Source organism: Conger conger, chromosome 3 (genome assembly GCF_963514075.1).
Source record: "Conger conger chromosome 3, fConCon1.1, whole genome shotgun sequence".
Lineage (NCBI taxonomy): Eukaryota > Metazoa > Chordata > Actinopteri > Anguilliformes > Congridae > Conger > Conger conger.
In genome coordinates, this window is record NC_083762.1 from 20,089,302 (window position 1) to 20,116,308 (window position 27,007).

Here is a 27,007-nt window from a genome sequence, read left to right on the forward strand (position 1 = left end):
ATCCAAACGATGCCCCCATCAGTGAGTGTGTACATGAGTGTGCGCTATGATTCTGTGTGGCAGGATGGGTGGATGTGTTTGGGGGGTTAGTGATCAGGGTGCTAAGAGGCCAGGTTCTGAAATAATGCTTCAGTATTATCAACTGCCACTCAGCATTAGAATGGACCCGCCATCTTTTCAGCATCCTCTCTCACAGAGTGACTCACCTTATCTGTGCCCATTTTAACAAGCGACCAAGTTTATATCCTGGAAGGGGCATTACGGAAAATAAGCATTACAGTGCGGATGGTGGTCTTATTTCCTTGTTACAATAAATTCAATGACAACCTTGAGAGAACTACAAATATTTGAAGAACGTTTTTTTGACAGGCTAGTCCAAGTAGTTTTAGCTGATAATAAGGTTTGATATTACTGTTATTATGATTATTATTGTGATGATGATGATGATTATCATTATTATTATGTAGGGGGCGGCCTGTAGCATAGTGGTTAAGGTAAATGACTGGGACATGTAAGGTTGGTGGCTCCAATCCCGGTGAAGACACAATAAGATCCGCACAGCCGTTGGGCCCTTGAACAAGGCTCTTAACCCCACGTTGCTCCAGGGGAGGATTGTCTCCTGCGTAGTCAACTGTACGTCGCTCTGGATAAGAGCGTCTGCCAAATGCCTGTAATGTTAGGTTATTATTATTATTATTATTATTATTATTATTAGTAGTAGTAGTAGTAGTAGTAGTAGTAGTAGTAGTAGTAGTAGTAGTATTCAGCGTTTATTTTCTACACATTTTTACGTGTTGGTGACAAATATTACATTTACAGTAATCTGAAACAAAGTGTTGTTACGCAGGATGAAATCCATGCAGAATTGTCTAGCCTCTTTCTTAATGGGGCATCACAGTTTTGCGGCCATATGGTGCTATGTGTCGGGGTTTCCACTTCTGCTTTGATAAGCAGTTCCTGCCTGCTGGAACCAGTCTTTAGGGATTCGGGGCATCTGTGCTGGCGGCAACGGGTATGCCAAGACATTTTCCTTCCACCAGTGCAGTGCGATACCCTACCGCTCGGATTGATAGCATATGGTTTATTTCCGTCGTATACTATAGGTTGCGAAAGCGAAGGGAATGATATTGCAAACGTGGGTAACCCCTCTATGAATCAACGATTGCAGAATTGTGTAGTAGCTAATCCAGAAGGTGTAGTACGTAATCCAGAAAGTGGGAAATCGCATTTTATATTTTATGTGATTAAACATTTTTGTGTGTGTGCGTGAACAATCTCATCGCGTTAATCGAATTATGTCGTTAATAGTTCCTTTTAGTCCATGTCTCTCCACTGCCTGCTTTTACGCATTTGCGTTGTACCGCGAAAATTGTGACATAAAATGTCTGTCGGTGTTCTTTGTAAACTGTGACCCGAACTCTTTGAGCTTCCCACGTCCAGTTTCTCTCATCCACGCGAAATAATTTGCATTTGAATCGTTTAACATTTTAATACTGCATAACCTATGAAATGCGGAAACACATACAGACATGCCCCGATCGCTCAACTTGATTCACTAAAAATATACAAGGCACAGAGCCATGAGGAGAGTGGTTTCTCTGTCACGACGTCACATTGTCGTGCGCATTGAATGGCAATCCGTGGTGTTTCCCTCGCCATACACTGTTAATAGTATTTCCCGATTTCTTAAATAAGTTCTCAAAATGAAACTCCTTTCTTTTTAAATTATATTTTAAAAAGATAATAGATATATATTATATATCTAGCCATCCATCCATCCACCTACATACCTACCTAAAATGTACCAAAACAACACTGTAGTCTGTCAGCCAAGCTCGTTGTACCTATATAGACTATGGTATCTGAGTCTGTGCTGTATTTTTATTGTTTCATTTTGGCAACCTACATTTTTTTTATAATTTGTCATATCATTCACTGACGTTTTACTGCATATACAGTGGGCCCCTGAATTATTGGCTTGATTGATACAAATGCACTAGAACAAACAATAACCCCCCCAAAAAATAAATAAATAAATAAATAATTATTGACATGTGCTTTATTTTCCAACATTGTAAAGCAATGTGCTTTATTAATGATTCAATGCAATCAACCAAAATTTTACACTTTCCAATTAAAAAAATATTTCCCCAAAAAGCAGGTTCCAGAATTATTGGCACCCCTGGTTTAGTACATTGTGCCAGCACACATTTGGATGGATTTTTGACCATTCCCCCATGCAGAACATTTCAGAATCATTGATATCCTTGGGATAGCCCGCTCTTCAGTTCAGACCGCTGGTTTTCCATGGAACTTAAGTCTGGAGACTGAAATGGCCATTGCAGAACATGTTTTTTCTTTTTTTTACTAAACCATTCCTGTGGGGATTTTGACATAGGCTTAGGGTCATTGTCCTACGACCAAGTATCAGCTTTCTAGCAGAAGCAACCAGACTTTCTGCCAAGATTTCCTGATACTTTATTGAATTAATTGTGCCATTGAAATAGTGTTTCTTGAACACTGGCAGAAAAACATATCAATGACCCACCGCCATATTTGACAGTAGGTATGAGGTGCTTCTTCTTGGTTGCATTTCATTTTACCGCCAAACATGTTGATGGTGTGTATGGCCAAATTGTTACATTTTGGTCTCATCTGACCACAGCACTCTTTTCCAGTCATAATTCAATGACTGGAAGGTTTAATGAGGTTTGGTAAACTCCAGATGCTTGGTTTCGTTTATTGTGCTCAGTAAGGGCTGTCTTTGTGCTACCCTTCCAAAGAATTTGTTGGTATGGAGGTGCCATTTTTACTTGGTGATCCCAAGACACAACCGATCTGCAATTCTTAAACTGTGATCCTTGGGTCCTTTATGACCTCACTCACCATTAGCCTCAGTAATGTTAACATTGTGTCTCCCCAGGTTAAGTCTATGGACAATTCTAACTCATGGAAATGTAGAATTTTGAGGTCTAACTGAAATTTAATAAAATGTTCAGTCATGAAATAAAAAAAAACACACATATATTCTGAATTACCAACATAATGAGTGGTCTTGTGTTGGGATCCGTTGGACTTTTGGTTTTTGCACCAGAAAGTTTTTTAAAACAAAGTTTTAAGGGTATTAATAATACAGAAATGGTGCAACACAGCTATGCCAAAATCAGTAGTTGGTGAGCCAATTGCCATTGTAGTAGACCAGAGAAATGACATTGAGATTGGTTTTTAAATTAGTGAGATATTGATGTTCACATTTCGCTATTTTCAATGTAAGAAACAAGCGATGCAAACATATAGTGAGCGCTACCGAAATGTGATATAAGTGACTTTGACCATAGGATGATTGTTGGTGACAGATGGGGTGGTTTGAGAATCTCAGAAAGTGCTGATATTGCGCACAACAGTTTCTACAGTTTATAGAGATTGCAAAAAAAGAAAAAACATCCAGTGAGGGAGTTCTGTGGGCAAAAAGCCCTGGCAAATGAGAGGTAAGAGGAGAATGGCCAACCTGGTTCAAGCTGACAGTAACTCAAATAACCACACATTACAACAGTGATATGCAGAAGAGCATCTACGAAAGAGCATCTGAATTGATGACAAATAAAAAAATAAACAAATTACACTTGATATGTAGGTTCCAGGGATGGCTGTGGCCCTAAACAATGGCCGAGAGTGTTTGTGCCAACAGCCAGCTCTGCTTCAAATTTTTCTCTCTGGTTTTATATATTCCTGTATTTCTTTATTATACTATATTCATATAGGCTTGTTTATGTTATGGTTGCCAAATAACCTAACTGTCCTGATGCCCAGAGCAATTTGTTTTTGTGTCTGTTGTCTTGTCTAATTTCTGAAGCATTTGTTTTCTCCTTCCTTGACAAACATTCTTAGTAAATGGTGGAGGGTAGTGACGGATATTCTGTGCTTTTGGCTCAGACTCGGAGTAAATGAGGCAATGGCTGCTCAGCTGTGGTGTTTCCCTTTATCAATCACTTTCTGCTGCAGCAATTCCTTGGTTCCGTGCTTCTCTCTGTGGGTGCAGGTTGAAATAAATCCATTTATAATCAAGGGAGACGATAAGCGTAGGAGGGTTGCCCTCAAATCTGCCGCCTACGCACACCACCCAAAGGTATGCTTCAGTGCCAAATGATTCAGCCACAGTTACTCCGTGCACAGTGCATTGTTCTCACATTGGCTACAGTACAGTCCTAATCACCTATCATGCTATGAAATAATGCTCACTATATGAGTTCCTAATTAAATAGTTGAGTTATTTTATGAGGGGCTGTCAAGGCAGTAATTCAACATTTTCTTGAATATACACATGTGAAACACTCATGCATACACATGTACATGTGAAGCACTCATGCATACACATGTACATGTGAAACACTCATGCATACACATGTACATGTGAAACACTCATGCATACACATGTACATGTGAAACACTTGTTTGCATATGCATATGAGAGTGTTTCACTTGTGTATATGTTAGAGCTTTACATGTGTTTGTGTGAGTATTGCATATGTACAGTGAGGTCCGTAAATATTTGGATACTGTTTTTTTTTTTGTTCTCTTGACTCTGTTCTCCAGCACATTGGATTTGAAATGAAACATGAATATGAGGTTAAAGTGCAGACTGTCACCGTCAATATGGGGGTATTTATATCCATATTGGGTAATCCATGTCAGAAATACAACCCTTTTTATATGTACTCCCCCATTTTTCAACTGTTTCACACAGCTACCATTTACGAATAAAGCTGGTAGATTTCCCCAAAGTAGTCTTATAAAAGTACCTGCATATTTCTTTTCAACAGATGGTCAGGGGGTCGGAGCCATTGAGATATAGGTTACAAGAACGGTTGGAAGACATCGGACAATGTAACACTAGCCTGCCTTCCTCATATATTGAAATGCCATCCGGTTATAGTGAAAAGTCTTCTGGTTATACTGAGAATTGCTCACACATATACATCTCAAACATTTACACATGCATATGTGAAATGTATGTATACATATACTGTTAAGTACTGCTCAGGAGACCCAAACACAGACATGGGGTTATTCTGAAATCTTGTTTATTCAGTCCACAGTCAAAAGCCAGATAATCAGAGACAAAGCCAAAATCAAGATGCCAGACAATGGTAGTAAAACAGTCCAGGGTTGAAAATCCAGAATATCAAAAATGGGAGGTACGAACAAGGTCAAAGAGAAAAATAAATAAAGTCAAAATCCAAAAATCAACCAGGCAGACAAAACAGAAGGGATAAGGCAAACTTGTAATCAGGCAAAGAGTGTCTCGGGAATCTCAAATAAACAGGCTTACAAGAAATGGGCTCTGAGTATTGATCATCGTTCTGACAATGTGTACAACTGAGACTGGGCTTTAAATACACTGAAGGAAAAGACAAACTAGGTGGGGCATGGGAGTGAGGATGATCTAACAAATAAACATCAGGTGAGAAACATGAATATGAGGGACACACAAAGACGCGGACTGGATTCACAAAGACATACATGTAATACAAACGGCTCCGGACTAGGGAGTAGACAATTGCACAGAGTTAAGGAACGTAGTGATAGGGGAGAGCAGGTGCAAACACTTGCTGAATCAAGGCAAGCAATTAGAGATAGAACAGGGAGGCAGAGTTATAGAGCAGTATCGAAGTAGAGGTAGAGTTAGTCTGTTAGTTAGCATGATTAAATTACAATTACCTAAAACTAGTGACTGTTAGTTAGTTAATTAAACAATTAGTGTGTTAATATAATTTAGTACTGCACAGAATCTATGTTAGTATTTATTAGTAGATTAGTGCTATCTACAAGCATAAATGGAGGAAAAGCAGGAAGTAAGAGAAAACGAGACTAAGAAGGAATTATGGGAAACCAAAACAGTGACTCGGGCTCAGAACTGCATAAAGACACAGACATCATAGGGGAAGACAAGTGCTATGAATATGAATGAAAAAAGAAAACCAGACATGATAATGAAAAATAATAAATAAACAAGAATAACAATATTAAACTGACAGACAAAACTCAGGAACATTACATATACTATATATTTAAATGTCTTTCTACTGCTGTTCAATTAAATTAAATACATCCCCTCTCCAAATGCATTTGTGACTTCACCCTGGCCCACCACTGGTTGAATGATTGTTTAATAGAGCATTGTCTATAAGTCTGGATGCATATTTTGATATCTTATTTTTTGGGGGAGGGAGCAATTATAAGAATTGTATATACAATACAGTCTGAAAGTATCGATATAGTGATAAACTTTTGTTGTTTTGGCTCTGCACTGCAGCACATTATTATTATTATTATTATTATTATTATTATTATTATTATTATTATTATTTTATTATTATTATTACTATTAGTAGTAGTAGTAGTATTAATAGTAGTAGTAGTAGTAGTAGTAGTAGTAGCAGCAGTAGCAATAATAATTATTAACATTCCCATTCTACTAAGAAATGTTTGTTTTGCATGCAAAATGTATGTTTTTATGTATATTTGTTGTTATGTATAGAACATTTTTAGGCAACATCTAGGCAATTTTGTCCCAGAAATGCAATATTCAAACCATTAATCTAAAAAAAAGGAGATAAGGCAAAGCTTAATTGTCCATGAACAATAATAGAGTTGCTTCCCTGTATGGTAAAATGTTGTAGATTTGACAGTACCATTATTTAGTGTTAGAAGGGCATATGTAAATCAATATCCACACAGGCTTAGACAAATGTATCAGAGTCCTCAAAAACTCCTTGTAGAAATTAAATTGCGATCAGCACAGCACTCGACTGGAAGGGAAGTCATTTGAAAGGTGCTTTAAACTGGATAATTTTCTGGAGTGACTCATCCGATACACCCGCAGTGTTGCTTCCTATCTGCCATAAGGAAAGATATGTGTGCGGGAGTACTTGGTATGTCTCATGATGACATTGATAGACTATTATGTACAATGGAGAAAAAACAATATTCACCAGAGACTGTTTCCTTTAAGCTCATACTCATCACCCCTAATTGTTCTGGCCTTCTTCTGTCACCAAAAAAAGTAAAAAAGAAAAACAATCCATCCAGCATGGAAATGCCAAGTGCAACTAAGTAAGTGTGGAGACAGACATAGTTTATTCATACTACATTGTACTTGCAGATTCGCTCAGACGGTAAGAGCAGTTGTCTAGCAGTTGGAGGGTTGCCGGTTCAATCCCACCCTGGATGCGTCAAAGTGTCCCTGAGCAAGATACCTAACCACAACACTTTTTATCCCACCCCTTCTCTTTGAATGCGCTGACGTTGAAATGCCAGTGACTGTGGCAATTAGAACCAATTTTCAACCAATGAGCTTGAATTATTGTACAGCTATGTTTTGGTACAGAGTGCCGACTCATCAAATGCATATTTTGAAACCAGAATTTAAGGACTATAAACATAGGTAGAGGGTGAGTCAACATGTCAGTGAGCCTTTTTCAATTATAGGAAGGGATTTACAATGGTCTTGTAACAATATTTTAACACAAAAATCTTACCTAATGTACATTTAATAATTATTGTTCAATTTTCATTTATCCAAACAAACTAACAGTTCTGATGGAATGAGAAGCACTTCACACTGTTGAACTCCATCGGCAGAATTGCAAAATGCTAACAGTGGTGTATCGTGTTGCTTCAAGGTGTCTTGGAGAAGTATGCAGCAAGGTGGCTTGCATCTCCTTCACAGGAATATGTTTGGGGGTGGTACAGGTCTTAAAACATTTAGGTACTGGGCAGAGTTATATAACTTCAATTTGGCTGGTGCTGTTTTTATTTTTATTTTTATGAAGACTCTAATTTTCAGATTCATCAACATAATCTGCATTTATGAGACTTTTTATTGCTTCATCTTGATCTAGAGATTTTGTGGGTGTCAGAGTTTTCCTCTTGAGATCTTATCCCTCAGCCTCAGGTTAGGTCATGTGATCCACAGCTATAGTGAAGGTTTCCTCAGCAAAGTGGATCATTCAGGAGTGAACAAGATCTCTCTTATTTGCATCATTACCAGATTAGATGTTCTGAAACAGAAATGTATATTGGTTTTGAACCATTTTCACAGAATACCTTTTCATCCTATCGTCAAATTACCCAGTGCCATTCTATTATTCCATAACATGCCACGATCAACCTCCCTATGAGAGCAATCTATTGAAATACAAATGGTAACCACAATAAGCAATTTATTTTGGTAAGCATATTGCTTGCCGTATGTCTCTCACTCTTGTTTATTTTTTGTCATTCTCATAAATGCTTCCTTCATTGTCTCTGGTCCTCATGTTGAAAAACATCAATAACACACACTGAAGGCAATCAAGTCTATACACTGAAAGTGAGACGGGTGCGTAAGGGTTGGACCCAAAATGCACGACTCAGAAACAATAGTAAAATAAAGTCCCATCGGGGCTTTATTCGGGACGAATCCCAGGAACGTAGTCAAAACAAGCAAAGTCCATACACATAGATCCAGCCAATAAAACAATAAACAATCAGAAAACACGGTGCCGAGGGAAGAGGCAAACTCGTAGTCGGTAGACGTGCAGGGAGGTCCGGTAGCAGGAGAGCTGTCAGCGGGGCAGAAGTACAGGCGGGCGGCAGGCAGGGTCGTAGTCGAGGGCAATGCGGAAGTCGAAACCATAAACAAAACAGCGAGGCAAAGGTACAAAAAACAGTAGGCGAGGACGTAGTCAAAAGTAAGCGATGGTCAACGAAACAGAAATCAATAACAGTGGTCGAAAAACAGGCTTGGATCGTAATGTGAAGTCAATGGGATACAATGCTCAAGAGTTGCTTTGACGGACAAGAGGCAGACAATTTTGCAAAGAACAGAAGTGCGACTGGGTTATAAATGCAGGTGTAGACAGGTGTAGACAATTAGTTAGAGAGCAGCAAGGGAATGGAAAACAGGTGCGATGGATGACAAGTTAACAAGGTAATTAGTAATCGTTAGTAATAAACCTATCCTGCCCTAGCATTAGTAAATTAGTAAATGACATGCACGAGAAACGTAAGGTAACATGAACACATGATTAGTCTGTTAGTATTACCCAATCCTGATCTAGCATTAGTAGTTTTAGTAAATAGACAAATAGAAACAATTAGGGTGTGAGTGACAGAAAGAGAGAGAGAGAAAGCCGGAACGCAAGGTTTGCGGAAAGACATGTAAAAGTGTATGTTTAAACAACGACCAGTCTGCGTAACAATAAACATAAATCAAAACATAACACTAAATGAACTAAGGCGATAACCACTCAAAATAACAAGGTAAAATAATCGTAACGAAAACATAACTAGACATGACAAGACAATTTATCGTAACAAGAAATAAACTAAACAACATGACAAACCTAGACTAACATAATACATGATAAGACAATATGTGACTAAGACAAATGATTAACATAAAACAAGGCAAGACAGACCTGAAACGTGACAGAAAGCTCTCTAATACCTGCGCTATGGAAGTGATTGACACCGGACTAATCAGGAACAGCTTTTGGTCCCCTAAAATGGAGGGACTACATATTAAAATGGATGTAATTCCTACACAGATCACCCGATATGCTGTAAATACCCTCAAATGAAAGGTGACAGTCTGTAACATCATATTCACGGTTTCATTTCAAATCCTATGTGCTGCTATACTGAGCCAAAGGAAAATAAGTTGTACCACTGTCCAAATACTTATGGACTGCACTGTACAACAGCATGCATATATTTCATTAACTTTTGAACTGGACAGCTGACTGTTCAAGGATAAATTAGTACAAAAATGGGTTAGGGATGTAGGGAAGCATTAGATCTCCCTTTTTGTTGACACCACAACTGTCAGAATGAGAAAGAAATGTGATCTAAGTGACTTTGAATGTCAGAATGGAAAGAAATGTGATCTAAGTGACTTTGAATGTGGAATGAATGTTGGTGCCCGACAGGGTGGTTTGAGTATCTCAGAAACTGCTGATCTCGTGGGATTTTCACACAAAACAAGAGTTTGCAGAGAATGGTGCGAAAAACAAAAATACATGCAGTGATCAGCAGTTCTGTGGGCAGAAACACATTGCTAATGAGAGAGGTCAGAGGAGAATCTGACAGGAAGGTGACAGTAATGCAAATAACAATACATTACAACAGTGGTATGCAGAAGAGCATCTCTGAACACACAACACAGCAAACTTCTTAGTGGATAAGGCTACAGCAGCAGAAAAAAAAGTAGAATAAATACCTAATAAAGTGCTCACATTTGTGCAAATACTGGAAATTGATCGGCTTACTTTTTAATAATATGAGTTTGAATATGAACATTACCCTGATATTACATTATCATAATATTAATGAGCGGAGGTACTTTTATTGTTACCCATATAAACACATCTGTGGCAGATGCATTTCTGAGATAGCAAATTTCACACACTGTGGTTACAACCATAGCAAACAAATTAACAAATCGTCTCCATCAAATTGTAATGGCTAGGATTGATTTTTTTGACACTCTTCCTTCAGTGTGCGTAGACAAAACCAGGGTTTCCCCTAATACTGTACTTTTTCCACTGCATGAATGTGATGCATTTGACAGGTAAAGAAATGAAACTCGCAGTACCTGATGAAAGATGTGAAATTGAAAGCGAGCTTCACGGTTCTGTGGCAGAGGGAGAAGAGGGAGAGAGAGACCGCAGGGTGTGACGAAGCAGAAGAGAAAAGCCTGTGCATTGGGAATGATGAATGAAAACTGAAGTGAAATTCTGATAAACACAGCCCAAGCAAGCCCAGCTACTTTAACACACAAAGACCACCCAAGTGCATATATGTTTGGACATGCTGTAATCCACATACAGTGGACTCTAGAATTATTGGCACCCTTGATGAATATGCACATAAAATACTGTAAAGTATTGTAAAGTAATACCGTTATTGACATGAACTTTGTTTTCCAACATCTGTAAGGTAGTGTGCTTTATTAGTGATTAAATGTAATCAACAACATCATACATTTTTCAACAACAAAAAATTATTTCCACAAAAAAACTGGCTCACAATTACTGGCACTCCTGGTTTAATACTTTGTTCCAGAACCCCTGACAAAGCTGACAGCCATGTGTCCTTTTGTATAATTTCTTATAAGGTTAGAGAACATATTTGGAGGCATGTTTTCCCATTCCTCCATGCAGAACCTTTCAGAATCATTGATATCCATGGGCTTGTGCTTATGGACCCCCCTCTTCAGTTCAGACCACAGGTTGTTGATGGGATTTAAGGCTGGAGACTGAGATGGTCATTGCAGAACATGGATGTACAACATGGTCGCTCTGGATAAGAGCGTCTGCCAAATGCCAATAATGTAATGTAATTGTCCTGCTGGACTATCAACCTACGACCAAGTCTCAGCTTCCCAGCAGTAAGTCTCAGCTTAACCAGATTTTCTGCCCAAACTTTTATTTTAAATACCACTGGCAGCAAAACTCCAAAACATAAATTATTTGACAATACGTATGAATTGTGTATGGCCAAAACATTACATTTCAGTCTCGTCTGACCATGGCACGCTCTTCCAGTCATAATTCCAACGAAGTTTGGCAAACTCCAGATGCTTGGTTTTGTTTACCTTACTCAGTAAGGGCTGTCTTTGTGCCACCCTTCCAAAGAGTGTGTTGGTATGGAGGTGCCATTATTTGGTTCTTTTTGAGACTTGGTGATCCAATGATGTAATTCTTAAACTGTTCTCCTTGGGTTCTTTATGGCCTCCCTCCCTCGTCTTCCTCACCATCCGTGGGGACAACGTGCACTTGCGTCCTCTTCCTGGCAAGGTTGCAACCATTCCATGTTTTCCTGTTTTTTTTACCTTATGGGGCATACCAAAGTGTATCAGTTTGTACTGATTACCTGATGGTCAATTACCATCGGTCTTTTTTGAATTGGCAGTTATTTGGCTTTTCCCATGGTGATGGATTTCAAAGGGATTTTGCATGGTTGATACTTCATTTTTCTACTCTAGTGAAACAGAAAGTGAAGGAATGACACAATTGATTTGATGTATTATAATTGTTAGGGTTGCCACAAAATTCTGAAAAAAAAAAGATATTACTTAAACATGAGAGTAAATGTATTGAAATGAAGTATATTGTTTTCCCATAGGTTTGAACATAACATATACTGTAGATTATTATCTGTGTTGTTTACTAAATACTGAGTTTTTTCTTCATTTTTATCAATGGTGCCAATAATTCTGCAGCCCACTGTATGTGACTGTTTTCTCACTTATTTTAGCATCACATGGAATGGACTTACATCTCCATGCCCAAGAATAACAAAACCAATATAAAATGTGCAATTTAGAAAAAACACATTTTCAGAACTGGTTAAATCCTATAATTTTTTTTTTTTAATAATACATTCCTTTTATCATTATCCATATAATATAAATCAATAGAGTACAGGAGACTATGTGTTCTGCAAATAGGCCAGGAAAAGAAGGCAATTATTAATAGTTTTTTGTGTCACATTATTCTGTAAGATTAACCACTGACACTATTATTACTATTATTGGAATGGTTGTTATTTTAAAGCTTACACTTTAGAGCAATACCCAAAATAAACACCAATGAGCATTCAGCGAAGGCTGCAGACAAGGTTAGCTTTTATATTTAAAGTGTATGAATTTATCATTTTTTCCAAGGGTTGAAATATGCGCTCATGTGAAAACCTGAGTACTTGAATGTGTTGCAGGTGGTGACGTGTGTTTCGATGCTGATGTTATTGAGCTTGACAATTTATTGGTGTACTCCATACAATGCTGCTGGACCATATCCCACACACTTTCACCCACCACTGCACAGGCGGGGGTGGGGCAGAGGAACTGCCACTGCAGTGCCCTGAGGAAGCCTCAGTCGTCTGTCACTGTCTCAAGCTCCACGGTGTAACACAGAGAGATATGTCGCACAGTGGATACTACTACTACTACTGCTACTACTACTACTACTACTAATAATAATAATAATAATCATATATTATTCAATATATTAAAAACCTGCCAAATGTCATATTGATCTATGTGCTACCATCTGAAAAAAAGTTTAAATTGTGAAATAACATGATTTAACTTACCTGTAAAATACCTGTAGTGACCCAGCAGTCATTAAAGGTTTTGACTGTGATGATTTTGGAGGCAAAGGAACTTTTGGCCTGGATGAGTAGTTAGCTAATCCCAGTTAAGTACCTGCTATATGAAAGAGAGAGAGAGAGAGAGAGAGAGAGAGAGAGAGAGAGAGAGAGAGAGAGAGAGAGAGAGAGAAAGAGAGAGAGAAGGGGAGAGAGAAGGGGAGAGAGAGAGTGATAGAGAGAGGGACAGGGAGAGAGAAGGGGAGAGAGAGAGCAAGAGTGAGAGAGAGAGAGAGAGAGAGAGGGAGAGAGAGAGAGAGTGGGAGGGGTGAAGTTCCCTGGAGGCCGGATGACTCACTCTTCTGCAGCCGGCTCGTGCGTCACTGGTGTACGGCTGGAGGAGGAGATAGCGGAGAGGTCTGTGCATTTAATTACCGCCTGCCAATTTATACTTACTGACACACACATACACACACACACACACACACACATGCGCGCACACACACACACACACACACACACACACACACACACACACACACACACAGAGCAGTACACATACAGTACACAAATACGCTCAGACATATACACACACTAAAGCACACGCATATACCCCAAACATGTAAAGGCGCCCTGAACACTTGTCCCCAAAGCCAGGAATAATAACAATACATGTGACCTCATGCTGGTCATAGTGCATAACCAGAGTGTTTTGGCTTAGAGGCACTGAGCAATCATTATGCACATTTCACTGCAGGGGTTTTAAGCCCATTCAAAATACACTCATTCTGACCTGAGATAAACTCTTGTGAAACTGATAGAATGGCAGGCGTGTGGTTATGAGTATAGTATAATGTCTATTTGTTGTATGATTTTTAAGACATTGAGTTAAACATGAAGTTTCATTTCAGTTGCTTCCTCCCATTGATGCCTGGCAGTATTTTGGCACTGCCCAGCTCTCCAATAATGTTTTTCAGCAGAATAAATGTATGATGCCCCACCCAGGCAAATGCAGTTTCTGAGATACTGAAACCACCCTGTCTGCCACCAACAATCAAATCCAATGTGCTGGACTACACAGCCAAAAGAACAGAAATTGTACCAATTGTCTAAGTACATACAAGACTGCACTGTATGTTGCAGACCTGGGTCTTGTTACTTAGACTGTGTTGTGATCCTGGTAGACTTGGCTTCAGGACAAGATTGCAGATATTGCTGATTAGGCGAGGTTACAGACCTGACACACATAGCCACAAGATGAGGTTTCAGATCTCAGCATTACCATAAATCATTTAGCCAGGCAATTAACCATTTAGCTGAGCAAAGTTAATATGAAAGGCTAAGTAATGTCCTATAACGATGCTAACTGTTATAACCCGATAGACTGGCCATTTTGTTGAGGCTACATATTTTATTCCAGGCTGAATGACACACTTTTATAATGAAACAAGTCATTTTGCAGAACAATGTTGGTGCATATGAGGTTAACGAATATGCGCTAATGATACAAGTCCGATGGACTGGCAATCAAAGGGCGCACACTTGACTGGCTGAAGTACATAGGTACATTCCTATTTAGGCCAGGTTGGTAACCTGGCACAACCAGCCACTGGAGGAGGCTCCAGATCAGGGGTGCTAGGTGAGAAACTTTTGCAGTGGTGAGCTAGCAAAACACAACCAAGGTTTGGGGTGATGGTGTTGACAAAGAAAAATTAAATTAACAAAATAAAACAAAACTAGCTGAAATGAAAAAAGGGAAGACTAACTACCTAGGTAAATCGTATAAACCACCTAACGTTACCTACCTGCCCTAGCTAACCAAAAGGGTTGGTGGTTGAATGTAACGCTTGACAGTTGTCTTTTGGCAACAACATAATTTAAATGTATTTAAAACTTATTTTTCGAAGCCTAAATTTCCCACTACAAAAGTTCACTTAAAATGTCTGGGTGTGGTAATGAGAACTGTCCATTAATTGGCACACCGTGCTCCCACTTTCCACACATTATTGTTTGTTACCATTGCTATCTCCATGATTTGCGCTCATCTTGGGAGACAAGCTAGCTAACTAACTAACTAACTAACTGTGTATATTAACTATCGATAGCTAAGGTAAGGACGCTGACTTATCTAATGATATTTTTTAAAGTTAAGCACGTCTATAACGTCCTAATGAAAACAAACTAGCTAGCTAACGTTATCGATAATGTCACATTTTGAAAGCAAACTAGCTGGCTAGATAACAATAAATGAATATAATCAGAAATGGTCTAATAGTCTTTAAAACCCACTCTTATTTAGTAAATCGTTAGTAAAATATTTACATTGTCTTGCCTGGAGGCCAGCGGCGCAAACTATGGGTCACGAGTTATAGGGGAGGGATAAGGACTGATTATCCTCATGGGACGCACTACAGGAGAACATTCTCAACCGGTTGAAAATAGGATGATACATTTAAAACGCTTACTTCTCCAAAACTAAAGAACGGACATATTTCATATTTTCATCGTGTTTCTCCAATGCCCTCTTGTGCATATAAAAATCTGTGCGACCAACCACCATGTTACTTCTTTCAATACAAGGCTTGGCAACCACTCCTAACATGGGGCATGTTGAATCTGAAAACCTTTTGCTACGGTTTCTGTGTTGAACGATATGTTTTCTCCCAATGATGTGCAACGTTTTACGACAGGTTAAATAAACGTTTTGCTTCGTTTGGTTTGGGCTGAACGAGGCCCTGATGTGTCTATAGAAAAGCATCACCCTACGTGCAGTCTTACCTGTCCCTATACACTCAGTGATTTATTTATTAGGCAGACCTGTACACCAGGTTGTGCAATAATAGAGTATATCAGAAAAGGGGGAAATACTATTTCAGATTTCACTGTATAAAACTAAACACACCAGCCCCACACAGCAATTATATATATGGAGATAATCACAGCCCCAGTATTCCTAACTCTGAACTGTTGAACCTGTTTCAGAATTTCCCTCCCTGGTAAACAATTAAGCAATTGCGCTGGCAACCACGGAACCTGAGTGGGAAGAAGAACAAGGATAACAAGGATTCAGAAAAAATACATTGTGTAATTTAATGTTAATTGAACGACAGCAGGGACAGTAACTTTACGTCCACTGGCAACAGTGGTTGATGCATCCCAAAATTCACCAGGCAATTTCACTGCTTTACCAGACAGAGATATTTTTAATAGAATGATGGGTGATTACCTGCCAAATTAGCTGGTACACACTCAGAAAGGGTTCCAATTGCTAGCATAAATGAGTTCCATAAAGTACCGAAAATGGTTTCTCTATCGGCATAAGCCAAAGAAGCATTTTTTCAGAGAGTGTAGTGTAGACAACTTACTAGCCAAAGATAACATTTTTAAACGTTTATAGAAGAAAATACTTGTGCATAAATGTGCTGTTCATTCCAGGAGGTGCTGGTAGCAGCAAGAAATTTTCTGACTGAGCGAGACAAATTGTTAATTTGGCCAGGACATCTGTACCCTTTGCAGTAGAGTGCCATGAGATCTTTATTGACAATAGTAAGTCACGACAGCACTGTGCACTCTGTGCTTTCACATTAAGAAAAAAATGTCTTTGGTTGGAATAGGAAGGGATATGCTCCAGTAACTAAATAAGAGTGGTGTAGTTCAATACAGATGGGTTGTGCTTATTTTTCCCCAGAAGAAAGTGAATGTGAAAATATAATTGTGCATACCTTAATTTCTGAATGCCTCCAGAGGGTTACCTCAAAAGAATGAGTCTTGCTGAATGAAAAATGTATACTTTTATCAGTAATTGCTTTTTCAATCTGCCAAATGTTCCATGACCTGCACTTGAAATACATGTAATGAAAGATTGCTGCTTCAAACATCATCACTGTTAAAATTGTTCCTAATCAATGAAAAGATTGTTGATTGTTCAAGTGTCGGCCCATTACAATATAATTATAGAATGCAATTTCTTTATCCTGGATTTTGCAGAGGGAAGAAAGAAAGAAAATAACCATGCATTTGAAGCAGATAAGATGTATACGGTAATCTACTGCCTTTATTTATCTATACTGAGTGTTATAAAGGTTCCCTCTCACTGCATGGAAGTAGAAGAGTAACCAGTAAATCTGAATTCATATAACAAGCAGTGACAACAATCTCTCTCTCTCTCTCTCTCTCTCTCTCTCTCTCTCTCTCTCTCTCTCTCTCTCTCTCTCTCTCTCTCTCTCTCTCTCTCTCTCTCTCTCTCTCTCTCTCTCTCTCTCTCTCTCTCTCTCTCTCCCACCGACGAACCCCACCCCCCCAAATCCTGCAGTCCGGTTATTTGTTCACTAGACCATGAACAAACTGAGGGAGTGATGCTGAATGAAAAAGAATAAACAAATGGTGAACCTCCTGGTTTGGTATGCAATGACCCAGTGCCTGAAGTGACTAACAACATCCCCAGACCAGTGAACATAGAATAGTGAATAGCGTTGCTATGGTAACTTCACATATTGGCATGGTACTGTACGTCCATATCATGCCTGGTCATACAGACATTCCAACCAAAATGTACCCATTTTGGCACAACAGTAGATGTAGGGTATCATAGGCACATAGAGTGTGCCATTGGGTATGGCAATCACACACATTTGGAAAATTGAAAATTTTAAATTGAATGTGCTCATCATATTTTTTGTGGGCAATCGTAAATGGACGTTCCAAGATGCTCAAACAAATGAAGATGAAAAAAAAGGGAGAAAACAGAATGGTAGAAAAAGATTGGCAAGGCGCAACATTAACATCACTATCACTGCTGTTAGTCCACCAGGTAAGGCTGGTCTGATAAAGATTTGGACGAAAGAGCAGGGGTTTATGTCTCACAAGCACCCCCTACTGCCTACCACACTAATCACTCCGAGTTTGTGTGATGCTGTATGTGGGCATATTATTAAGAGGAGCCGTTGTGATGACAGAGCAGGGGTATTCTATTTGAGTATGTGTGGGGAAGATAGACAGAGATAGATAGGTAGGGTGAGAGAGTGAAAGAGAGAGCGAGAGAGATAGGGAAAGAAAGAGAGAGGGTGTGTGTGTATGTTTGTGCGTGTGCCCCGTCATGCACTTTAGCCACTGGGGTTTTTTGGATAATGCTCACTATTATTATTATTTTACTGTACATACTATATGTATTTCAATATTTACATATGTACTGTATTTCTTGCCAATGAAGCAGCTTGAATGTGTGTGTGTGTGTGTGTGTGTGTGAGAGAGAGAGAGAGAGAGAGAGAGAGAGTGATTAAATTGATTTGAGTTCAAAACGCATTGGACCATTTGACTGGCCCCCATCTTCCCTCTTTCCTCCCTCTCCCTTTGTTGCTAAATGAGAATTAGTTTAAATGAATGTTTCTCTAATGGCCACTGTACCCACCAACCCCATGCCTAATGGCTCTCGCCTCATTCCTATAGTTATTTCCTGTAATTAAGTTCTCAGTCGGGTTGCACTCAGTTGAACACTCAAAACCCACGTTTTCACAATTAAACACTTCCCATGCCTCTTAAATATCCCCCATGGAGAGAAGGTTGGAGATCCGGCACTGTCTTTCTAGTATTGTATAATATGTAGTGTGTGTGACTAATTGTGGTCTTTAGATGGCGAGCATTCTCTTGTCTTTGAAAGATATCATATATTCTCATAATTCTAAGCTTGACGTTTCATAAGTGTCAGGGATTTATATTATGACATCTTACAAATAGTGATAAATATATTGTCATGAAACAAATATGTGGTTTGACATGTAGATAAACAGTTGTGAGCATGAGGTATGGTGAACTCAGAGTTCAATGGCAAAAAAAAAACCAACCCACCCTGAGTCAAATACTGTATGTATTTGGAATACTTTCAATTGTTCAGATGCTGATAACATTTTAAAATATACTTATGTGTTTTCTTTGGGTTTTTTTTTTTTTCAAATTCTCACCAATCTGCAGGGATGTCATTGTTAGGGCTTATAAGACCTTATTTCAGGTATTTATTTGACCTAGGTCTGGTCCATCCATGTTTTTGGAGACTGAGGTGTTCCCTGAGGTGAAGCAGCCCTTGTACAGAACATGATCATCCTCAATCCTCACAGTTTGTTCTCCCAGGAGTCTTATATGTTTGCACGTGGCGCACGTAATACTTTTGGAACAAATGAATGTGGAAGAAAAAATGACAGCTATCATGGAATTGAAATAATGGGGGCAGCAGGTGATTCACAGCTGCTGAGAAGCCTGAGATCCACAGATACAATACTACATCTACAAAAAAGCCCGTAGAAGAAGATAATAATGCAGCACAGTTCAGATGGAACTGACATAGTGGGAAGCGGGAAGGTTATTATTATCTTCATCACCATAACTCAAATAATTATCAGTAGCAGCAACTCCCCTGCACTTAGTGATGTGTCATGCAGCAGGTTCAAATTTGTGAGGAGCCTGAGCTGTTGTACGAACAACACGTAATGTGAAAAAACATAAAAACTGTTGAATCATCCTGACACCTCCCCCCCCCCACTCCATCCACACTATTCCCCTCCACCCAAAACACGGCACACTAACACATCACTTAAGCTCTCATGAAAAATATCTTTTTATGTGCACCAGTAATCACTGCTACTGTGCGTATATGACGAACAATGTACTCTCCGTTATCTCGCCCCATCAAATCTTCAGTTTCTTTTTAAAATTTGTCATTTTATCAGCTTTCACCAAGCCCGTCAGCCACCCCTCACCAATATTCATGCCTCACAGCTATTATTCTTATGACTCAACACTGCATTACAGTGCTGTACTTCGGAGACTATGTGCTGCCACTTAGTGGCTAAAAGCAGAAATGCAGCGGACTTTCCCCTTGGACAGCACTTAATCACAGAAACATGGGTGCAGATATAAAAGACATGGTAATATTTACATTTCTGATGTATATATGGGAAATCCTTGGGGTCCCACAAAAGGTGTCAGTATCTGATATGCCATTGTCTTTCTATCATTTATTTCTATCATAGGTTTCTCTAATGAGATTATTAAACTGTTAAACTGAATAGTACTTTCATTTAACACCTCTCACGTCAAATACATCTTTGTCAAAATTCAAAGGGCACTACAGTATAGTATTGTCATTTTCAACTGATTCCCTACAGTTAAAAGAAATTAAAATAAATGTTGAGAGTTATCCTGGAAATTTGCATTGTTATTATAATCAGATTTCCCAATATTTACCCTGAAAAAATCCTGGTAGTCCTTTTTCAATTTTAAAATCCTTAGAAATGATGAAACCTATGTGCTCAAAATACTATTAAATGGTTTTCTGATCACTAGTCCCTCTAGTGACCTCTATAGGTGGCATTCTTGCCAAAAGCCTGTCTGACAGATCAGAAGCACTGTTCTGGAGGCCAGTGAGGATGTGCCGGTGACTACTCTCTACAGTAGACTTCATAAACAGCTCTACAGAGGCTACACTGCAAGATGCAAACCAAATACAACCGAATGACAGCTAAAAACATTCCCTATTCATTATCCATATTTGTAGGCTATGTGTAATCTTCTTCTGTTATCAGATATACATACCGCTGATGTCCCTTGCCCAACATTACTAGGGAAAACATTCATGCAACAATATCACACTTTGATTGATTGATAAAGGTTATTTTTCCCTGAATGGGGAAGTCATTGGTTAGCCACAACATGAAAAAAAAAAAAGACTAGAACAACCTATAGCGACAGTAAAGTATTTCCCTTTTTACATCTGATCCTAATTATCCTACTATAGGTCCTACCAAGGCAAATGATCCAGCTGGTGACAATGCACAGTAACTTATAGTTTAAAAATAAATATGTATAATGTGTGGCAAGAGCATCATTTACTGAAAGAGTCCATTGTCACACAAATGCACACAGTTAATAAACAATAAAATAGTTTGTGATGTGTTTACATTGTTTGTCTGTTTGAGACAAACTTGGTTAACTTTATTACAGAGAGCTACAAGTCTATTGTGATCAGATCAAAATAACATCAAAAGAAAGCTGAATAAAGCGAAGCTGCTTACAATATCGCTCACCAAATCAGGGTGGAGTGCAAGTAGGATAGATGGTTTGACAAGTAAAATGTCTACACTTTTTCTGGTGCCCAAAAATGCCACAGAAATCGTACTAAACAAAATATCTTCAAAAGCAAAAGCTACAATATCAAAAAATATGTAATTTGAAAGAGATAAAAATACTTATATAAATGAGAGATTTCTTTTTTCTCCATAAAAAAAAATCTACAACACAATAAAGTGCGCAAAAATTGAAGGGGTCTGAATGCTTTCTGAAGCCAGTGTAGCTGGTGAATGTGGCTTAGCCCTGCTGGGGCTCCTCATTGTCTCTCTGTTCTGTCGGCTGTCCCTCCAGCAGGTGATAAATCTTTGGCTGGGGCCCCTTGCCACGGGTTTTACTTTCATAGGCCTTCCACAGTCTGCCATAGTAATAGTCGATTTTTATCTTGGCATAAAGCTTAGATGGGTCGAATGCCTCAGAGGATTCTTTCTTGGGGCTTGACTGGGGCAGCTCGCTTGATGACTCCTTCAAGAATACAAGGAAGAATTACATCACTGGTTCAAAAAGGTCAAAATTGCTCATTAAAAAGGTTGTCTGTTGTGAGAACGAACTTCATTGTTGAGAGTAAAAGAGGGAACATTGAGGGAAATGTTTGTGAAAGGAGAAATCAGTCAAATCAGAGGTTTATATAAGAACAACAAAGATATTTTTGTAATTTACAGTTCATACTCATTGGAGGCCATTTTACTTCTCACCAAAACCAAAGTGATACAATTACAACATTGAGTGGTTACTATATACTGTAGGGCCAAGAAAACTACATTTCTGCCTTTAAATTGTTTTCTTTTTACATTTTGTGTTTTGTTCAATATGCACACTGACTACTTACCCTAGCTCAATGGAAAATGTGGCACTCATTTTTAAAATGTTTCCATCATGTGACAAAACCACAGCGGCATTTTTTACAGTGGTGGTGAAAGCACTGACCAACACAACTTACCAGCATTGCTTTGATCACAAACAAACAGGACATTAAAATGCCTGTACCTTAGTTTAAGACAAACTGATAAAAACAAGGACGGATATTCACAGTGCAGTCATTTTTAACTAATTTAAAAAAAACAGCTAATGCATGCAGTTTTCACAGCCTTCCGATACATTATGTGATTTTGTTGCCCTAGAAATATTTTCAGAGCAGAAAAATCTTTTCATGAAGTATAAAACTTCAGAAGTAGAAGTATGATGAAAGTATTATTTTGCTATCGTTTGCAGACCAGATTATTTCCTTCCTTTTTTGCTTGTTACAAGCAATTACTGTCGCTCTCACTTCAGGTTTTACGATCTTACATGCATGCATTTGTATTTTTGCTGCAAATATGTTTCAATATTACCAAATCAGTTTGTAATTATTTTTAATGATGAACCAACACAATTGTCATTATAAAAGGTGAAATTCTGCAGCATAAGGTTATTTGCATTCCAGTGACGTACTACGTAATAAAAATGATGATGGAAATGTGGTAGAAGCAGCGCTGATGAGACAGAAATAAGCTTACCATTGAGTCTGTCTGTGGGTCTGAGAGAAATACTTGTTCTACCTGAAATACGTGCCTCCTGAAAAATATGACAACAATTTTTAAATGTTACATGTTAATTATGTACAATGACAAGGTGACCTGGACATTTCATCCAGTGTATAGCTATATGAATAAATAAAGCATACATTAATCATACTTATATTGTATTAATATAGACTTGTATTAACTGAAAAAAACTGTAATAACTTGCAGGCATCATCAAGTAAATGCCCAATTTACTAAGTCTACTTGTGTAAGACAGGCAATCACCCAATCAGTAAACACCCTGTTGACACAGTAAAAAGAAGAACAAAATGTCTATGTGCTTACGTGATCCAGCACACTAGCTAATGATGTGAGAACATAATGCAAAATCTACAGATATCAGACATTTCGTACATGTACAACATTTAAATAGAAGTACTGAATAAACATTTTACATTTTTTATGAAAATGTATTCATGAGCATCTTCATTGCAGATCAGTAATTGAAATGCTTAATGCTGACCTTTTCATATAAAATTAAAATTATGACACTATTAATATAAAGTAATGGTTCAGCCTGAAAATTAGGGGTCATATAAACTGGTGTTTCCTGTATTTCTGTGGTTAATCTAGTTGTGCATTTTCATGCCCCTATATCCATTACCATTACTAGATAATATTACATATCACATTACATATTATAACATCATTTTAGGATGACCTGTACTTTTTCACTCTTTGTTATATTATCATAGAATGTTCTAAAAATGGCTAAACCCATTGCATGGCAGGACAAAAAATAATACTTCGTAAAATGTAGTCAATTTGTATGTGAATCGTTCTACCTTCCATTGCAATACCTCCTGCGAAGGAAGTGGACGCCAATCAGCATCAGAACAGAGACAACAATGACAGCTGTCACCACCTTCCACCTTCCATCTGTGACTAGGTGTATGTGGGCTTCAGGTGCCTCTGATATGGACACAGCAAGAACAGACAAGTCTTCAAGTGCATGTGCACGCAGGCACGCAAACACACACGCACACACAATTACAATATAAAGTATTGCAATGACCATTACCGTATAATAAACATAAAACTAGTTTTATTGATGTTCCTAAATAATGGACAGGCTATAGAAATAGGTACTATTTTTTGTAAGTGAATGAATTCCTGCTCATATTGATGCAGGGGAGAGTATGTGTACCTGATACTGCTTTCATACTGTTCAAGTCTGCACAGGCCTCCAGGTTCCCAGAAGGGAAGGTGATGAACAAGCAGCAGTGCTGGCTGCTGTTGCCCGTGTCGACCTTGATCACTGTGAGAGAGGTACTATGATAGGAGGCGCTGCTCTGGAGTTCCACATTGCCTTTGTGATCTGGTAAGATGTGCGTGCCATGGAGGGGGTGGAGGATCCCCACTTTGCTGCGATTCTGACCGATCACCATCTCCCAGTTGATCTGGGTAACCTTGTCCTCACTCAAGAGGTTACAGGTCACAGTCAGATCGCCATCTTCTAGCCTCTGTAAGACAGAGATCCTGCTCTTGGATGTACCTTCTCAGGCCAACAAAAAAAACAAGGACAAAGATATTTTAAATGCGCTTGGATCGGGCCGTTTACAGATGGTAAAACAAGGCATACGTTTCATATAAACATCATAAAGATGAAAGCTTAAGTTTATAGTCATCTCAGTCCCTTTCTACTATTGGCCAGTTTTCAAAACCAGAAACTACTAGGTCAGCACAAGCTAAACTGATGCCTTTTTTTTCCTTTTCCTTTTTTGCTGTGGTTAGTGTATTCAGGTCTTCATTTGATATGATGGCCTGAGAATAAATTAAACTAATGAGAACAGAAAGGAGCTACAGTAAATGCAGCTATGGCCAGGACAGCCACCATATGACTGCACATCTACTCCCCATGTTTAACCAGTATAATTGTTCTTGTAAACTCACTCACACCCTTAGCCAGAGCAGGGTCATCTGCAGCTACTAGACTTTTGTTTCAGCAAGTAAACATGATACGTAGTTGTATGTTATGAAGAAATCTCAGACTGTACTTTCTTTTATTTTGGATTGTTGTGGGTCTGTCTTTGCTTCTTATTTGTAAACACATAATTATAATTAGCACAAAGCCTTATGAGGAATTTCTAAACACAAAAAGAACAATACATCAGAATTAGCTTCTTTTTTTTTTGCTCAGAGTTAACCTCAGTTGTAGAAAGCATTTATGAGTTTGTCAAATTCTAGGTTTAGCAGATTTGTGGCAGCATTGTGCGAGTAGCAACATGTGGGTTACCTGTCTTCAGGAAAGTTAGAACAAGCAGGACAAAGCTTAAGCCTTTTCTCATGGTGAGTTCCTCTCTTTCTTCTTAAGTTTTCTGCATCCACTTTCTGGTGCCCAGTGAGAAGATTTCTCTCTGTATTAATCCGGCTTGTTCCCTCACTCTCTGTGAGCAGTATTTAGTAGCTGAATCTCTTTTTCTCTCACAGGAAGTGAATGTACAGTTTTATTTTCATAGGTGGGAGTTTCCACTGCGCTAGCATTTTAACAAGAAACCACAGTGACAAACGGAAGATTAACACGAGAACACACACTGATGCAATCACATTCACAGTACTTAGGCAGAACAAACAGGTCAAGCTTTATCTATAATCACTATCTGTTCTGTTAGCATTGCAAGCCATAATACAGTATGTAGTTATATCCAGTTTATTAAATTAGGAGTTGTCTTTTGGCATCAATTGTTTTCCTCTGTCTGCATTCTGCTGTAGAAGAAGCAAATTAAAATAGAGATAGTTTCAGGCATGAGTCAAAGGATTTTAAACGATGTCTAGTGCTTTTTTATCCCCTCAACTTTTCCCAAAAATGGTTTTCCAGACATTCATCCAATCTGAGGTAGCCATTGTCATATAATATTATTTAGCAGAACATTCACCAAAACTGCATTGAATGTGTAAATAAGGTACAAGTTAAAATTACATAGGCCTACAAGAAGTTTAGACTGGTGTTTAGGACTATATGTAATACAAAGGATAATATTTTTGCAATGTCAGTTTTGACATTAGTGTCAATAGTACATTGAAATAGTATTTCTCAACAATAAAATTATCAGACTTTAATACCGTGTCAATTCTGTTGCGTGAGCCTGCTCATCACCAGCACTGGTATGTCTTCGGGCTGGCTACGAGGAAGGCTGTGCCTCTCTGTTTTCCACATTACAGAGTTTTCAGGGAGTAATTACCCTGGTACTCAGCAGTACAGCAAAGCAAGACACTATCAGCATGCATTGAGCGCCTCTCTTTACTCAGTTGATGATTCCCAGTGAAATTTTCTTCCATGTTCTTTACTCTTTGCGAATGGAAGACATGAGCAGAATGGATAGGCCGAAGGTGCTGTCAGTTCATCAAGGGCTGCACTGCCGCATGTGACCACAGGGTGGCCCTGGAGTTGCATTACCAGAGAGGATCGCAGGGGGTCAGTGGAAATTCAGGCTGATTATTTTTAGAAAGAGAGCTGCAGATGTCTACCTACAGCTGCAGTGACACAGACCTAATTTTCTCATCCCAGATTGATCTTGATGGCAGTGCTATATATTACAACCCCTGAGGCAATGACAGCAAAACAGGGTGTCTGCTTTTGTGTATACACAGTGCCAATGCAGCTAGAGAAGACGCGTCAATGTTACGCAATGTGCTGTTCTTTCTGACAACAGAGCACAGTGTGAAGGATAAATCTGCTGTCAAATCACTGTGTAGCAATCTCACTACCTCTGATGTATAGCATATAGTAAAACAGAAATTGAGGAATTCATTTTTGGTTATAATCCTGAAGACTGCATGTTGGAATAATTCTAGGTAAACCTATGGCTCATTTGATTTACATTTTAGGGAGTTTCACATTGCCTTGACCTTGACCTCTTTGGCTCATTATCTTCAAGTTTCACTTATTCTCTCAACCATTCATTGTCCAGTTACATTTCTAATTAATTTAAATGATTTTATCAGGGTGAAGCAGATGAACAATGTATGATACAATGTATGTGGGAGTAAAGTAAAAACAAATATTGAACAACAATTAAGTTGAACCAGTTCCAACATTTCATTCCCAGCAGCCATTCCACCCCGACTTCCCCTTCATGCGGCTCTCCCCTTTTCATCCACATCTCCTCCCCCATCCCATCACTCTCCTTTTATCCTCCTTTCTACTTCACTCCCTCCCCCTCCCCCTCTTCCCTCCCCCAATATTAATTTATTTTCCA

The 27,007-nt window shown here is 38.7% G+C and overlaps 1 protein-coding gene across 1 annotated transcript; it reads right to left on the reverse strand.

Moving 5' to 3' along the window:
• Nucleotides 1-20,991: 20,991 nt before the first annotated feature.
• Nucleotides 20,992-26,008, reverse strand: si:ch211-196f2.6 (immunoglobulin domain-containing protein). Its single transcript, XM_061235505.1, has 5 exons — nt 25,045-26,008; nt 23,956-24,303; nt 23,594-23,720; nt 22,743-22,800; nt 20,992-21,711 (listed from the first exon to the last, which is right to left on the reverse strand). The coding sequence occupies exons 1-5, from the start codon at nt 25,094-25,096 to the stop codon at nt 21,487-21,489; spliced, it is 810 nt and encodes a 269-aa protein (XP_061091489.1). The 5' UTR covers nt 25,097-26,008; the 3' UTR covers nt 20,992-21,486.
• Nucleotides 26,009-27,007: the final 999 nt, after the last annotated feature.